The sequence below is a fragment of the Poecilia reticulata genome, chromosome 10 (genome assembly GCF_904066995.2).
Source record: "Poecilia reticulata chromosome 10, P_reticulata-male-v2, whole genome shotgun sequence".
Lineage (NCBI taxonomy): Eukaryota > Metazoa > Chordata > Actinopteri > Cyprinodontiformes > Poeciliidae > Poecilia > Poecilia reticulata.
The window spans coordinates 27,961,006-27,977,747 of NC_088839.1; the positions used below are offsets into that span (position 1 = coordinate 27,961,006).

Below are 16,742 nucleotides of genomic sequence, written 5' to 3' on the forward strand. Positions count from 1 at the left end.
TGCTTGCTAAAAATAGTTTACTCGTTGTTTGTTGTAGCTGAAAAGCATGGGTCATGATTAAAAACTTTAAAATACAAGTAAATTGTCTGCAAGCAAAGGAAAATTCAAATAGGTAAAATGATGAGAAAAACAGATAATGAAAAGTTTCATTGGAGATCACAGGGGAACAAGTCATATAATCAAAACCTGTTGCTAAAAGGAACAGGTTTATTGTCAATCAGCAGCACAGTTTAAGATGTCTGGAGGGACTCTACAAAAATACAAACTGAGGGGGCTGACAGAAGGAGTCATGATTCAAAAAGCATGAAAAATGTAAAAGGACTAGAAGCACTAGAAAAATAAACTTAGATAAGTTCAATCTACCAATTCTACATATATCTGTACACCACGACTCTGTCCTCTGATGTCCTGCACAAACATCATCAACTGAAAACACATTAAAGCAATAAAAAATGATGACACTATTTCATTTGCTTTGAAATGCAGAATCTCAGGTTGAGGAGATTGCCTGGGGCAGTCACGAAAACAGACCAAAACATAACTATTTTCTCTGCAGCCTCAGTCAGACGCCCATTCTACTGAAGAGTTTTGTGGATTGGATCCTTCTTTATGTAAGCCTTTCCCACATGGTCCATTACAGCGCAGCCACTGAGCTGTAAGAGTCGAAGCTTTTAAAATGCCAGGGGTATGTCAGAGTGGCCCAGATTGGGTTTTAGGCTCCTGTTGAGTGAAACCCAAGGTGGAGTTATTCCCGGTCAGTCTCAGGGTGTAGAAATCATGTCCCTGATGAGCCCTGCTATTAGTCACAGGAAGTAAAACAAACAAAAAAAAATTGGATTCATTTTTTTCATTTCATGCTATTCCAGATATTAGCATAAAAGAGATGCCAAGCCATTGATTGTAGTGATGAGCTCAAAACTACGACACATTTCAGATGATTGTGATTGAAGATGAAGATGAAATGATTCAGATGAAATCAGCTGATTTCAGTGTTTTATTTTCCAAAATCCGTCTCATAAGGAATTTTATTCAAGAAATATCAAGACTTAAAAAAAACTATTACAACTCCTATGTTAATTTGGACAATGAATGAATCATACATATATGAGCATGATAAACACTGAGACGATTCCTCCTGGCTCTGACTGGTTGCTTCGGACTTTAAGAGGTGTATTTCTGCAGATCTGCAGGATAACAGGGAGGATATAATTATTTTTTTTCTATTTATTAGTTACCTACTGCAGCTTTAAGGATATTTAGACTAGTAAAATAACTAATTTTATTTTGGTCTTTTTATCAGAATTTAAATTTGTAAAATTGTGAAATTATATTTATATATTCAGACTGCACAGAACAAAACTGTTGTGCTTGGAGACTTTTTTTGTCTTTTTTTATTATTTTTTATGAGAAACTAAGCTCCTGGCATATTAAATTCAAATCCACTGTATTAGAATCTTCACAAGACTTGAAATATCAGATATATTATATAAATAACACATCCTTCCTAGGACTCTACTTGAGATCCAAACCAGCAATCTGCAAGCTGTTAGGCAGCAATAGCCACACAATTTTTCATGAACTCGTTTGCTTACAGGCAAGAAAAACAGCTTATAACAAATTGTTTCTGGTAATTGTTGGATCCAACCACTGCCTAATATGTTAGGAGACTAATCCTTAAATTAGTTTTCACAATGAACTCTGATTTATTGAATCATTATATATGCCTGCTGTACTCCAAACATAACAGTGAAATGTATGTTGATTATGATGAATCAGCCACTTAAGCTGGCAAAGTAAAGGAATGACATATGATGCCTTCATTCTCCATGGCGTCTTAACACTGTTCATTATACACTCTGTCACAGACAGTAACAGAATGGCTCCTGAGTATTTATACTCCCATCGGAGTCATTTATCTAAAAAGAGTCGGTCCCAAGACAACAAGCAGTATCGAGAAACAATTTTTCACTGTTGGAGGTAACAAAATGAGACGCAAATAGTGAAATGGATAAAATGTCCACAAAAGAGGAAGAGAAAAGACAAAATAAAAGGCAGAAAGGGTCATTTTAATGAGATGGACATTTTAATGTGAGATGGATAAATGAGGACAATATGGTAAGTAGTAAGAAAGAGGGCTGATGGAGTATCAAAAACAATTTAAATAATTAAAAAACTGAAAAAAATTTAACAAATTGCAAAGGAGAACAACACATTCAGAACAAATGAGGAGAAACAAAGTAAAGAGAAAAACAGAAGGAGAAAGCAGAAAAGAAAAAAGAGTGAGATGAAAGCAGGAAGTAGAACAAGGAGATAACGTTTGGAAGAAGTGAGTAGGAGATGAGTTAAAAGGTCAGAGTGAAGGTGAGAAATTAGAGAGAATAATGAGTAACGTGAAGCACATGAGGGTTGAATTGCAAAGGTTAGAGAATGAACTGGAGGAGGAAATGCTACTCATGCAGGTAGACCAAAAAAGGACATAAATAATCGCAGACTTGAAGCACAAACATAATATTTAAAAAGCAGATGGATATTACTCATCTGGAGAGAAGGAAAGCAAATTTAGCATAAAAAAGTAAATATTTAAAAAAGAAATTCCTTAAACTTCATTTTTAAACCTGCTATATACTTACTTTAATAATAACAGGTGAAATGATTTATGTTTTGGTCTTTTAAAACGCAAAGTTAATGACCAGTTTCCATCATTTGTGACAGTCAAAATGTACCGTGTGTCAGCTTCCACCCCTGCTGGGAGATGAAGCCTTTGACTCAGACTTTGCTGGCTGGTATGCTGCTGACGTTTTTATTTCAGCTGCTCTGCAGTAAAACACAGAGGTGGTTAAACTCACAGCCATAAAGCACCAAAAACTGAGCCAACAACAATTTAAAGAGAGTGGAATTTTACAATTATTTTCCCTGTTAGTTCTAGGGACATATATAAATTATGAAGCAAGCACAGCTATTCTTAAAAGCTTATGATTTGATGCTGGAAGAATCAGACTGTGTATTAGTTTTAAAATGCCAATTACACATTTGTTTCTGTGATATGTTGCACTTTGGATTTGATAGTTGTAAGAACTATAAGTTCCCATAACTTTATCTTATCTTCAGTCACTCAGCTCAAATAGAAAAAAACAGTTTTAATGTAGCTTGTTACACTAATATAAGACGTAGAGCATGTCTGAGGTTTTATGGAGACTTCAGTAGAGTGTGATTTTGGATCTTCTACCTTCCACCTCCACAGCAGTTAATTTACTGTCACCTTCATTTCAGTTTAATGGCAAATCAGTGAAATATATTGGTAATCATTACAGATAGCAATCCAAATGGTGCAACAGGTTCTGTTGTTTAAGAAAATAACAAAACAGAGGGAAACATATCCTTTCCTTCCTCCTTTTTCTCTTCCTTCTATAGAGCCAGTTTTAGGTAGTTTATATGTTTTGAAACTTTTGGAAAACTCAGTAAGCGGGAGGAGAAAAAAATCTTATTCTTAGTCTAAGTTAATATACCTGGAGCATGAATTTTAATAATTCAAGCTGAATGAATTTAACGTTGTCTATCTAGGGCGCCCCCTGCTGGTTGGTTGTCACAAAGAGATTAGAGGAATGGTGATGAAGAAAAAGAATTACAGTTTTTAAAGTCTTTTCTCTTGTCATCTCATTCGCTTTTTAGTAAGCTGATTTCACTGAGCAGGATTTGTAGCTGAACTACGGCTTGCAATCAAACAAAAACAAGTCTGACTTTTCTTTTTAATTCCATGTTTTGTTTTGTTTTCAATACGTGAGAAAATAGATGTATGGCCAGAAACTGCATTGAACAATCTTTGTTTCAAAATGATGAATGAAACCCACACTACTCCATCTTTCCCTCCAAAAACCTAGCAAATGCCTTTCCAACAGAGGCTGAGAGGTTTCCATCCTTGATGCCCTACCACTTTGGAGCTTTTTAATCCCTTTGCTTCCCTCCAAGTGCTCAAATTCTCCCCACCCAGTAGCAGACATGGTGACCAGACTGTAGAGATTCTCATAGTGCTCCTTCCACCAACCAGAAATATTCCCAGTCTGAGTCTGCAGTTCCACTTCCAAACCAAACACCCTGGAAAGGATCCTTCTTTCTCTTTCCGAGTCGCCCAATAATTTATCAGAACTTCCTTGAAGCCAACAAAAAGTCTTTCTCTAAAGTACCTGAAGCCCAAGTCTTTGCTTTTGCAACCACAGCCTTTTTTAGCCACTCGGTACCTGTCTGCTTTATAGACAGTTTAATCTGTTTTGTAACATTCATTTGAAAATACATTTCTGAATCCTTTGGAACTCCAGTAGTTCTTCAAGCAACCAGAAACATATCCTTTCTCAAGATGCATACATTTCATAATTAAGCCTGTAATGGAATTGCTGCTTAATGTGATTTTTTTTTCAGTGCATTGTATTTTAAGCACATCATTCAGTTAATTTTCTCTCTTTTTACATATCTGCAGGGTTGGTTATAGGGAAGAAACGTCACTCTCCTTTGTGAAAGCCACAGAGCCAACACTGTTTGACTCTGCCTCAAATTAAATCATAATTGTTTATTCAAATAGAATCAATTAAGCACTTTAGCATCTTAAATTGAATTGAAACAAGCTCATCTAAATACATTGCCTCATTTTATTAAAGGAAGGATTACTCTTCACGCGACAAATGGATTTGATTGGTGCCGGGGAACAGATTACAGTGTAACATTCGATAACAGGCCATCTTCAGTCAAATGTGTCAAACTTGCTTTGATTGAGAGATGATGAGATTTATCTGGAATAAGCAGGAGGTTTGCGGCGGAGAAGTGCAAAAAACTCAGATTATGTAAGAGCTTATTCAGTTAAAAGAAAAAAATAAGGAAATATAAAGTTATTTGTCCCTAGTTTCTCACATCGTCATGCTTTTTGTGTATCAGCAGATGTCAAAGCAGCTTTTCTAAATGTTTTTCTGTCTCTTTGAAAGGGTAAAGAGAGATTGCACCTTCCCACAATTCAGAACATGTTCATGTATAATTCAGTGAAGCTTTAAAAAGCCATCCTTGCCCTTCCCTTCTCCATTTATGAAGAAAACTCTCAACATCAAGGTGAATCAAGGAGGATTTTTTTTCTTGTTTAAATTACTGATTACAGCAAAGACAGCTGAAAAACTTCACATAAACTTTGGTTTTTCTAGGAGGTAACTTTTAATGCATTCATCATAAACTTTGTAATTTTCACTATACAGTATATGTTTTAGTTCATTAATCAATAAACTGTGGATTCTAGGCAGATGTTTGAAGAAAGCAAATCATTCAGGCTTATAATTAGTTTATCATAACAGCTTTCATGCTGGAGAAAACAGCAACATTTCAAAACCAATCCTTTGTCTCAAAGGAAATAACTTCTGCTTTTTAATTTAGTCTGACTGAGGTGAAAAAAAAACCTTTTTAACTTTTGAAAATGCAAGAAATATAATTAGCGCTAAACTGTGGAGATGAAACTATAAAGGTTACATCAGAACCTTTATAGACCTCTTTATTAATTAAACAAACGTTAAACAGTTTGCTGAAGATCTATTACCAGTGTAATGACATGCAATTAAACCAGTTACTTCTTTTTGTCCAACTTGTTGGCAAATTTGACACCATTATGTTGCAATAGAAATTTCAGAGTACATTAATTTCAATGTGCTTTAATTTGGTATGCATATCTGCATACAAACCATAACATCATGAGACTAATTTCCAGAGGAACTTCTTAAATTGCTGATTTGACACACGCTGGCCTGTCTCATCTTTGCTTTAAACCCTCTGCAAAACCTTTGGGAAAGTCATTTGGATTAATGAGATAGACCTGGAACTTTTGAAATGTTTGTGTCTTGCTGTAACTTGCTCAAAGTTAAGGAAGTGTTTAAACAAACAGGAACATTATACTGACAGTAAGCATGATGGTAGTAATTTGTCAGTCTAAAACAAAAAGCTTTCAGTAAAAATAACTATATTTATTTATTTTTATTCAGGCATAAATAAATGTGATTAATATTAATATTACTCCCTTTTTTCATGCTATTGTTCCATTTGCTCATTATTCTGGAAGTAGAAGGTGAGGAACAAGAAAGGACAAAGCTTAAAAATACTCTGCTGTGTGTGAGAGTGCATGGTGTCTTAAAACACACCTGCTTTCTGCTCCAACAGCAGCAGCTGCTGCATCACTACAGCTCCTTTTAGAGAAACATTATACACCAGTGAAAATGACTCATAACTGCACAGAATTAGCACGTTTGAAAGCTTACCTCTCAACTTTGGATTTATTTTTTTTTCTTTCTTTCTTTTGCATTTTTAAATATATTCTGGGTTGAATTGCACACTAGGTTTGTTACCTGTCTGAAACAACAGCCTAACAGGAAGTGGAGACTTCAGGCTGTTGATGTTGTCAGCTACATTCAACAGCAAACATACAAGTCAGGCTAACACGTGCTCTCATTCAGATGTAAAGTCAGCACTTTCTGAACAAGATGGTAGTTATTCACATTTGTTGTTAGTCGTAAGTTTAAGATGTGGGAAAGGAGGAACTTTCTGTCCTCACTTAAACCTAAAATCAGTCCATTGGACCCAACAACAAAACCTGAGCCAAGCCAAACCCAGATAATTACTTTCAAATTATGCAGCTTTGGATAGTTTTACATGATCCAATTTACCTTTAATTTCATGATGTTTTTACTGGTGCTTAGTCAGAGGCTTTGTTTTGAGTATGTCATCCCATAAACCAACGCTTGACATTTGTTTAAACAAGAAGAGAAAGTAATGAGAATGGTGTGGCTGCGCAAATATTCATCAAGTTGTGTTCAGCTGCAGCTCCCTGCTCATCGTTTTCAGACCGAAAAAATGCAGCCTGCAGCCATAGGATGAACAAGCTGGAGGAAGTGAGCTGATTATAGGTAACAGGTTGCCATAGTAGCCTGTGTCACTTGGTGCAAAGTACAATTACTGTGTGAACCACAGTGGTATTATACGAAAAAGGTTACTGGAGAGAATGCAACCTTTCTGAAATGTTATATAAATGAACATCCATCTGCAGGATTAACAATGTTAACATAATGAGAGTTGTATCTTCACTAAAAACAAATCTTATGTCAAGAAAAGACAATTATGGAATAAGTCTATATTATGCAATTTCAGTCCTGGACATATATTGAGACATTACGTCTGGGAGACAAAATTCATTACAGAGTCAGTCTTGTACAGGTTTCCATGCTCTCAACAGGTGAGACAGATTTTCTGCATAAAATCGCTTTTCATTTGGTTTGTCAATGTTGGTGCCTAACTTCTCGTTAAATATTTCAGTAAGATGCAATAAATTTTTTTTTTAAAAACAGGTTCGTTGATTTTAATTTTTAATTCTCAGTGTTAAAACGCTTCATCTTGAGCCTTCATTTTATCTGCAGCAAAGAAATCCAAAAGTATCTAAAACTTCTGGAAATCAAAAGAGTTTTTCCATTTTCCTCTGTTGAATGTTGTTATAATGGAAAAAAATAACCATCCACCCGCACAGACTCTTCTTGTCCAATATCCCAGCCTGATTTATCTTTCAACTTGGTGTATTGCAGTCAGTAAGCTTGTGGTTGCCATGTTTTTTCAATCTGTTGGTCCATCTCTTTCTCTCTCATCTTCTCATTATATTCACAAAACAACTTTTTTCAGTATGTCAGTACCTGTTGAAGTCACAGTAGAATTTCTTCTGAATGTCTTGGAAAGTAATATTCATGTGCCTGCTTCACACTGTAATCAAAAGCAGACTGAGGTCATTACTGTAGCTGTTAGTTGGAGACAACATTTTTAGAGTTAAAAAGAAAACATTTCAGTTTGAACTTAGTTCTGCAAGATCTGTGTGGGCATCAATCTGCTCAGAAGGTTTTATCAAAGATACATAATAATTTAATTGTGAAAGTCAGAGTAAGGATCAACTGAATCTGGTGAAAAAAACAGTTTCTCGCAAATGTGCAATGCCTTGCCTTGCAAATGTTCCCATGAGTTGAATTTTCAATGTAATGTTACTTAAATGTACATTACAGCATTTTATGTTTCAGACCAAGCTAAAATGGCACATGGAACATGAAGAAAAAATTTACATAGTCTTCAATTCTTACAATTAAAATTTGAGAAGTGCAACATGCATTTGTTTTGAGTTCCCTTGAGTTTATGCTTTGTAGAAACACTTTTTACTGCAATTTTTGGGGTATGTCTCTACCAGCTTTGCACATCTGGCGATCTGGACGTTGTTCCCCATTCTTCTTGATCATGCAAAAATAACAAAATACTTGTTTTTGTTTTCTCTTACTTTAATATGAATTTCCTGAAAACTTCTGCTCCAGGCTGATCCTGATTTGGGGTTAAACATGGTTTTGTTGTGCAAATGTATGAATGATTATATGAAGCAGTATTGCTGAGCATGTGACCCAAAGCATTTGGTGATTCCTACAATTAGTTTTGAGATTTGACTGCTGATATTGAAGCTCATACTTTACTACTTTACTATTTGTATTTATATTACATCTTAGTTTTACTACTATACGTATTTAATCTATTGCACTGGACATAAAATATAAAAATATTATTGGTGTCGGTGATTTAACATCGTCTGTCTCCTTTAACCACAGACACTCAGGTTTAAGGTTGAAAAAGTTTGAGAAACAATGGTAAAAAGAAAAAAATAAACATTGTATTGTAAGTTATATTTATGCACATCAGGTTTGCTTTTTCTCCTGTTGTTGTTGAGAAATGATCTACCATACAGTATATCACAAACATTAAGACACTCACAGATTTACACGCCCATTCTGAAGTCTTTCCTGCCTGCTGTCTGATGACTCCTCTTGGTGAAAACTAACCTTGTTTTTCCTTTCTCTGCTCCTCCCTTTCTTTCTCCTGGCCCCTCCCTCTATAACGACCTTCCTTAATTACTCCTTTAATCTTGTGTTTTGTGCATCTTTTTTCCATTTCTTGGTACATCATCACATTTTATTTTCTCTGATTATTATTCTTTTCTCACATTATTGTTTCTACATTTGTTTTTGCTTAACTGCCTTTTTCTGACACTTTCCATTATTGGGTCCACTTTATTTCCACGTCCTTCCTTCATTCTCATTGTTTTATAAAACATTTTCTTCATTGTTTTCCCTTAATTATGCCTTTCTCTTTTGCATCATCTTACCTGTCATTTATTTTTCTTACCCCTTATTGGGATTCCACTTTTATTTCAATTTTTCATCTCTTTTGTTCGATCCACATTCTCCTTTACTTTTCCTCTTCTTTCCTCTCCTTTTTCTCCAGTGGCTGCTCCTCTGCCTCCAAGCTGTTGCTCTGGTTCTGCAACACCAGACCAGTGCCTGTCTAGCTGCTGTATTTCTAGGGAACCTCAAGGTTCTGTCAAGTGAGTCTGTCAAGCCTTAAACACCGTGACACAAGCAATGAAACTTAACGATTTACAGACGCATCTCATTAACTTTAGTCCCTTCTAAAAGTTTCTTTATTCAAGTAATTTTATTCATAAAAGAAAACTCACAGCGTTCAAATTTTTGGGTCTGTTTATTAAGATAAGTTTTGCTTAACACTAAACCTCAAGTTAAAATTGTCACAAAAGAGGCAAAAAAGAAGAAAAAAATATTGGCTGTTCAAATATCTGTATTTAAGCATATTAGTGGAAAGTTGAGTGGATGGAAAAAGTGTGACTAAAAAAAGTCCAGAAAAACAGGAATAACTAATTGTCAGGTTTTAATCCATCTGGATTAACACTGACAGATGTTTCCCAAGCCTTTTGAATTTTAACTATGTCCAGAATGTTGCTTAATTTGACAAGTTTGTGTGATTTGATAAAACATTTTAAAAATGTATGAAAATCCATTAGATTATGCTATGACTTGCCATTCACATTATGCAAAAGATGACATTGTGTTGCAGTTTTGGCAGCATTCTTATATGTTACTATTCCTACCATGTCTTTATACATTTGATTTATTATAAATAAATACTGTAGCCATATACAAAGCCATACATCATCACGCAACAAAGAAATCAATTATGATCAACTGTTTTCTATACACTTAGTATCCCCTTCATTCAGGCTTCGATTTAGGACGTTTAATTAAGAGTTTTCAATCAAACCATTTGTTGAGGATCTTTCTTGTAAATTATATTAAATAAATTATTATTTTGAAGATTATTTTTTCACAAGATGTTTGCTGAAAACTTGTTAGAATATGCAAATCAAGTAGGAAGCTAATTTAGTTATTCTAACAGTACCCACAGTTTAAAATGTAGGCTTGTGCATGGCTTCATGACATTTCAGAACAGGGAGTGTATTTTCCAGAAAACCCGAATGCAGTATATTACTTCTAATATTAGATAGTACTTAGGTATTACTGAATGTGTATTATCATCTCTTGGGATCTTGGTTGAGGTGACGGAAGACTGACAGACAGAAGAGCAAGCTGAGCCGAAATGAAAAGTGGTCAATTTACTGGTCGATGCAGTTCTACTCTGAACTGGTCACAACCTGTTCAAAGTGAGAAGGCAGAAAATATAAAATTGCTAGATGGTATAAAGTCAGTCGTTTTGAAGAAAATTGTAGTAGAGGTGAAGCTCCTCCTTATCTTAACGTGTTTGAATGATTTAGGAGTCTGAGAAACCTTGCAAAGCGCTCTGAGAATCATTTGAGAAAAACAAAACTTGTCACCATTAATATTCGACAGCAGCTAGTTTGAACATTTACTGCCAGGCCATTTATTAGCATGTGAGGCATTTAGAGTTATTTAAATAAAAGGATTCAGGGCAGACTGTTGCAACAGTTGTTATAGATTCATCAATATGTAACAATTTATTTAGACTACAATGAGGATAATGATCACATTTTATGGCGTCAATATTTTTTTGTGCTTACAATTTCTCAAATTAGACCATGTTGTTGTCCAGTATATACTTTTTACTAAGGAAATCACTGCAGGATGTGCAAATGAATTTGGATAAAGGTGCTATAAATAATGCTAACTGATTAATTTTAACAGAATGGATGGAGCTGCCATATCAGATGGATGAAAAATACTGAAAATATTTTATATTGTGATTTATGACAATTGCAGAAGGTAGAGAAGCAAGACATTTACAGGACATGCAGCTCGCAGCTTGATTTCAATTGAGAGGGCGATAAAACAGTGAAATTGAGAAGGATGCTAAAGAGATTGAGAGAGGTTTCAAGCAATGGAAGGCAATCTTTTTACTGTCCCTCCTCTGTCCACTTTGTCCACTTAAATCTCCCTGGACCCCTCTGGTGCACTTGTGGCTTCACTGGCAAGATACTTGGTTCTAATTACATCACTACTCAACACTGTTTCTCCCTGGAGGGCTTTTGAGGCCGCGAGATACCAAGGAACACACTCGTACACACAAAAGTACACGAACACACATTGGAGAACTCATTTTGTCACATTTTTGTTCATTTAAACAATCTTCTTTTAGAGAAAAAATAACTTCAAGATTATTTTTTTCCAGGTTTACGACAACCACAAAAACTCATCATCATAAAAAGTACATATCTGTTGCGGTCACGTGTTTACATGCAATATTTTTGGCCATGGATGTCCCAATAGGAAGTTTGCTCATGACAATGTTGGTGGCAAATGAATCACCCTTTTTTGGAGTGAGCTGACGGTACAACAAACAACTTTTTGAATTTTAAAAACAAAAATTGTTTTCATGAAAAATACTGTAAATATTTTATGTAGTGTCATATATACAGTTTCATAATTTTTACATTGAATCAAATAAAATTTTATTTGTATAGCACATTTCAGCAGCAAGGCATTTCAAAGTGCTTTACATAATTAAAAACAGAAACACAGAGTCATGTAACGTTGAATAAACAGTAAAAAAGAGAGAGATTAAGAAAAAGGAAAAATATTGTCAGATTATTATTAGAATATCATTGAAAATTCAGTAACTCAATGCACTATGTTAAACACATATATTAATTACACACAGATTGGTGTTATATTCCTGTTAATTATGATGATTTTGTGCTTACAACTAATAAAAGCAGAACAATTAAAAAAAAAATTAAAAAAATCTTGGCTCAGTCAAAAAATACCTAAAGTACCTACTTAAAATTATTTTTAAAAGTCACATTTAATCCATTAACAGCCTCATCAAAACACGTATTGATTTTTTACATATGATTATGAACATAAATCTCCACTAATATTTGGCTAAAGAGTTTTTTTAATTTTTTTACAAAGCATTGATGACTGTTGTTTGTGCGAATTCCTAAAAGTACAGATGATTCAAGGTGATACTTGTTTTATTTAGATAAAAAAAAACGTGTACAACTTTGAAATTTCTGCATTCCTGCTCTTGATATTTTTTTTATTCCTAGATTATCTCTATGTTTAGTTTGTCAATAAACAAAAGATACTGACAAGTTTTAGCTGTGGAACTTTAACATAGCTTGTTGCAGACTCTAGCGCCATTTTAAGAGCTATAAGTGTGAATGTTGTCATAGCTCTTTAAATGGTACTGCAGTATGCATTCAGATAATCATCTGCCTGAAATCGACCTCCAGAAGATATCGCAACAGCGTGCTCCAATCAGCAGCTGAACTGTGTTTGCTGCTGAAGATACACCTTCCAATGTTCTCCAGGAAGTTCTTCAGACATTTTTTACTGCTACTGTGATGCTGTTGTTCATTCTTTAAGAATGAACAACAGCTCAACAACGTTATGAGCAAAGAGTTGTTGGACTCACTTCATTGATCATTTTAGTCCCAAGAATGTGAGAAAAAAAGCAATCATGTCAGTCAGAACTTTCTCTTCTGTGGGTAGCCTTTTGTCATATTGACCTTTGTGCCAAAACTGTAAACTCTCAGAATCAAAATAATAATCTGACATAATGTTTGACAGAGGTTAACATGGCCACCACTAATGATAATCTCTCATCAAAAGACCTGTCAGTGAATGCAGTCACTCAGATTTTTTATTTATTTGTTGCGGAAGTCGACTGTCTTGGCTGAGGTTTGTGTTTCTCCATTGCATAAAATCCCATTGAACTACAATATCTGGTAACAGAAAAGTTTCCTCATTTAGTCACATTACAACCAGAAGCCTGAGTGTTTTTAATTATGCCTTTTTGTGTGAGACCAACAGTAGCAACATGTTTATGGAGTGGGAGGAAAGTGATACATTACATGGTTCAAAATATTTAAAAAATGTGACATCCAGTTCAACCATTTTTATTCTGATATAACTGAATGAAATCTATTGCAGCGAACTATAATCGAATTAGTAAAAAGAGTTCAGATGCCAGTACATTAATCTCAGTAAAAACAGGAGGGTTATGTTATAAATCATCCCCAGCTCTAAATATGCCATGGAGGACTTTTAATGTCATCATTTTAAAATTAAGAATGTATTGCATAACTGCTAACTGTCCATCAAAACTGACAGGTTGAACAAGGAAAGCTTTGATTGAGCCCCTTCTCCTCAGATTGGCTGTAACCGGTTGTTCCCCAGTCAGCCCTGGTCGGATTCATCTCCGTTTGCAAATCCTGCACTGTTTGTCCGTTTTCTGGAACCACCTCAGCAGTGGCTCGACCCAGGCCAACCTGGGTATTACATGCAAGTGATTTGATTGGCACCAGACTGCGTTTGTTGATTGGCCCATGGACATACGTCACTGCATGAGTCCAGACCTAAATCTAATTGAGAAAATTGCTGCTTACAGATGCTCTCCACCCAGTTTGACTGAGGTGGAGTTTGATTTGCTTAAAGGAATTGGTAAAAACATCAATACCCATGTATGAACAGATTGTAGAAACCTTTCCCACGAAACCTGCTGCTATAAATCCAGTGAAAAGTGGTTTTACAAAGTACTAACTTGGAAGCTGAATGCTTTTTAGAACATATATTTCTATTTTGTAAAAAATTGGAAACGGTGTTTCCAGGAGAAAACATTGTATGGTTCTGCTGCTGTAGCTGTATTCTGTGTGCAAATCACTTCCATGCAAGTAGCCTTGGATCTTTTCCTGTTACATAAAACAAATGATGTCAGAAGGGTCAGGTGGACGATGGCATTTATTGCTGTAGTGTTTCTTTTTCATATCTGAAAAATCCTTGCTTGGTGGTAAGCCAGTTACTCCATGTGTTCTTTACTTAGCCTTTCTGTGCACCCTGTTGTTCTCAGGTTAAATTGTGTTTGTGTTTAATAGGTGTGCGTGCGTGCGTGCGTGCGTGCGTGCGTGCGTGCGTGCGTGTTTCCAGCTGTTTCTGCTTCTCCGCTGTGTGTTTTAGCTGCTGTTCAAACATTCAGTGAACCCTGGAGGAGACGTTCTGAATTGTGGTGTGTTTTTCATTTTTACAGGCCACCCATGTTTGGTTTTATTACTGCTTGTGTTTATGGGAAAATAATTTTATGAAAGTCTATTATTACTGGCTATTTTAATTTGTAAAATAAAATTAAAAACTTGAGTCTTCAACTCAGTCTGACACACCAACTTATTGTGAAGAAAAACACAAATTCATCTTAATGTACCTGCAATGTGTTAGGTACATTAAACAGTATGGACCTGCTGTTCAAAAGGCATTAGCTTGATGATGTCCAGAGTTCTTGCATTGATCCAAATTTTGTGTGCAATTTCCGATCTCCACTTTTTTTCTGCCAAGATAGACTTGGGCAGACACTGATTTCAGACACATCACTCAAAACAGAAACTGAAATATGGATTTCCAAAGAAGATTTTGTGTTAGTTTTGAGCTGGAGCAAATAATCATATAAAACAGGAGTTAATTATTCCAGTTTTTGGGAGCCCAGTGCTCTGCCAGTTTTAGACGCATCTGTGGTCCAACACTAATCAATCCCAGCACACAAAAACATTGTATTTTTAAATTTAAAATAAAATTGTCAGCAATTTATCTTTGTGCTGGCATGTGCTTTATTTTATCACCTATGGTGTACAAGAAGACCTTCTGGTCAACTTGACCTTCCCTGAAAGCTCTGGCCAAACTTCAGTAGGTTCTGCTGTGGTTGCTGGAACAGACTGGTCTTCAACATTAAATCCTGATCCTATGAATTCAAATTACTTTTAAACCTATGTGTCATTGGATCTGGTGCCAACAGTGCATTCTAAACATGTGCATTGATCATCAATAGAGTTGCCCTCAATCAGTAACCACATTAAAGTGGTCAGGAAGGATTTTCACTTCCTAATTGAATTGACTCGCTGTGTGGGCCGCTGTCTCTTCACCTCTGCGTCACACCAGTCTCCCTTTTCTTTGTTCCTCTCTCCATCTTTCCCTCTGTCTTTTTTTAGAAGAAAATGCAGCTTCACTAAGATGAAAACAACAATTACTATAAACAAGATGGATGCATCTGGCCCACACATGCATATACACACACACTATAAAGTCTGCATAAACAGCCTGTAAGTGGTTTACCACAGCCACATGTGCATGTCTGTGCCCAACATCCTTGGTTCAACTTCGCATCTGTTGCCACAGTGGTTTAATATTCTAAATCATGCATTTTTTTTAACCTAACATCTAAACCATTCCGAGATGTAATGTAAGAATAAAAAAATGTAAGAATATGTTTGGATATGAAGCATGTCACCCCTAAGCTCAGCATTTTGCCAGTGTGCCTGTGTGTACTCAGAATCAAGGTTTTTTAGTGAATTGTGGGGCTTTGCCAATGCATTCTGCAGTTTCTAATACATATTCATATTATTGGGTATAATATTGATTTTAGCTTACCTCATGACACCAGCTATTAATAATGTGGTTGAGCTGCTTTTTAAGGTGCTTGTCTGTAGAGGCAGAGTTGAACGCCTTCCCTTTTTTGATGAGCCTTCCAGTGTGCTGATATTTTATGAATTGCATTCAAAATTTTGCTAAATTCTCAAGTTAGTATGCTTCATTTACTTAGTAGATTTTTGAGGAGCTCTCATGCAGTTTCCATATTGTGGGATTAAGGGAGATTATGATCTCTGGCATTGCTGAAGGAATGTAAAATGACTTTGCAAAACTACAGTAAGCAGCAGTAACAGTTACAAACATTCCTAATCTTAGCCACTTTCTTGTAGACAGATAACTTTACATTTGACTGCTGTCAAATGTAATTGACTCCTGTTCAGTCATTTCCTAATTGTATTGTCGTGGATTTAACATGCAAACTGGGGCCCATAGACTCGGGGATGAAGCTCCCTTGGGTGTTATGCAACTTCGAGGAGTGTTATATATTCTGACGCTGGCCTGAATATCATGAGAAATTTTGAAGCTGCTCTAAGTGTTTGCAACTATATAGCTTAAAAATGTGCTTGGAATATTTTACTTTAAAATCATATATTAGCAGCAAGGGTGTTCAGCAAATGTATACTGTTTTTCCTAGAATCTACATGGCTTACCAGAAAAACTGAGATAAAATTGGTTGACATAAATACAAAAATTCATTCCATGTTGTTTTTTCTGGTAATGAGGTTAAAATATATGAATTGCTTAACACTTTGGGATCTTGTATCCCTTTGTGATCTTTTGCTTAGACTGACAAATATCAACTAAATTTTTTAAAGTAATTTTGAACATTTGTTTCATATCCATGGCTTCTTAAACATACTAAAGGATATTAACTATTTTAAATCCCTGTTATGCATAGTCACATTTCTGCCTTCTTCCTCTTTCTTTTCCTAAAAATTATGTATTATTTTGTATCAAATCTCTTAG

The 16,742-nt window shown here is 35.3% G+C and overlaps 1 protein-coding gene across 2 annotated transcripts in view; it reads left to right on the forward strand.

The window, feature by feature from the left end:
* htr4 (5-hydroxytryptamine receptor 4) overlaps positions 1-16,742 on the forward strand; it is a 146,600-nt gene that overhangs the window by 109,513 nt on the left and 20,345 nt on the right. Inside the window, exon 7 of one of the 2 annotated variants that reach the window (XM_008420850.3) lies at positions 9,316-9,415. The exons of the other annotated variant lie outside the window; for it this stretch is intronic. Coding sequence (XP_008419072.1) covers positions 9,316-9,379 — 64 coding nt within the window. The 3' untranslated portion in view covers positions 9,380-9,415. The remainder of the gene's footprint in view (positions 1-9,315; positions 9,416-16,742) is intronic. 2 annotated transcript variants of the gene reach the window in all.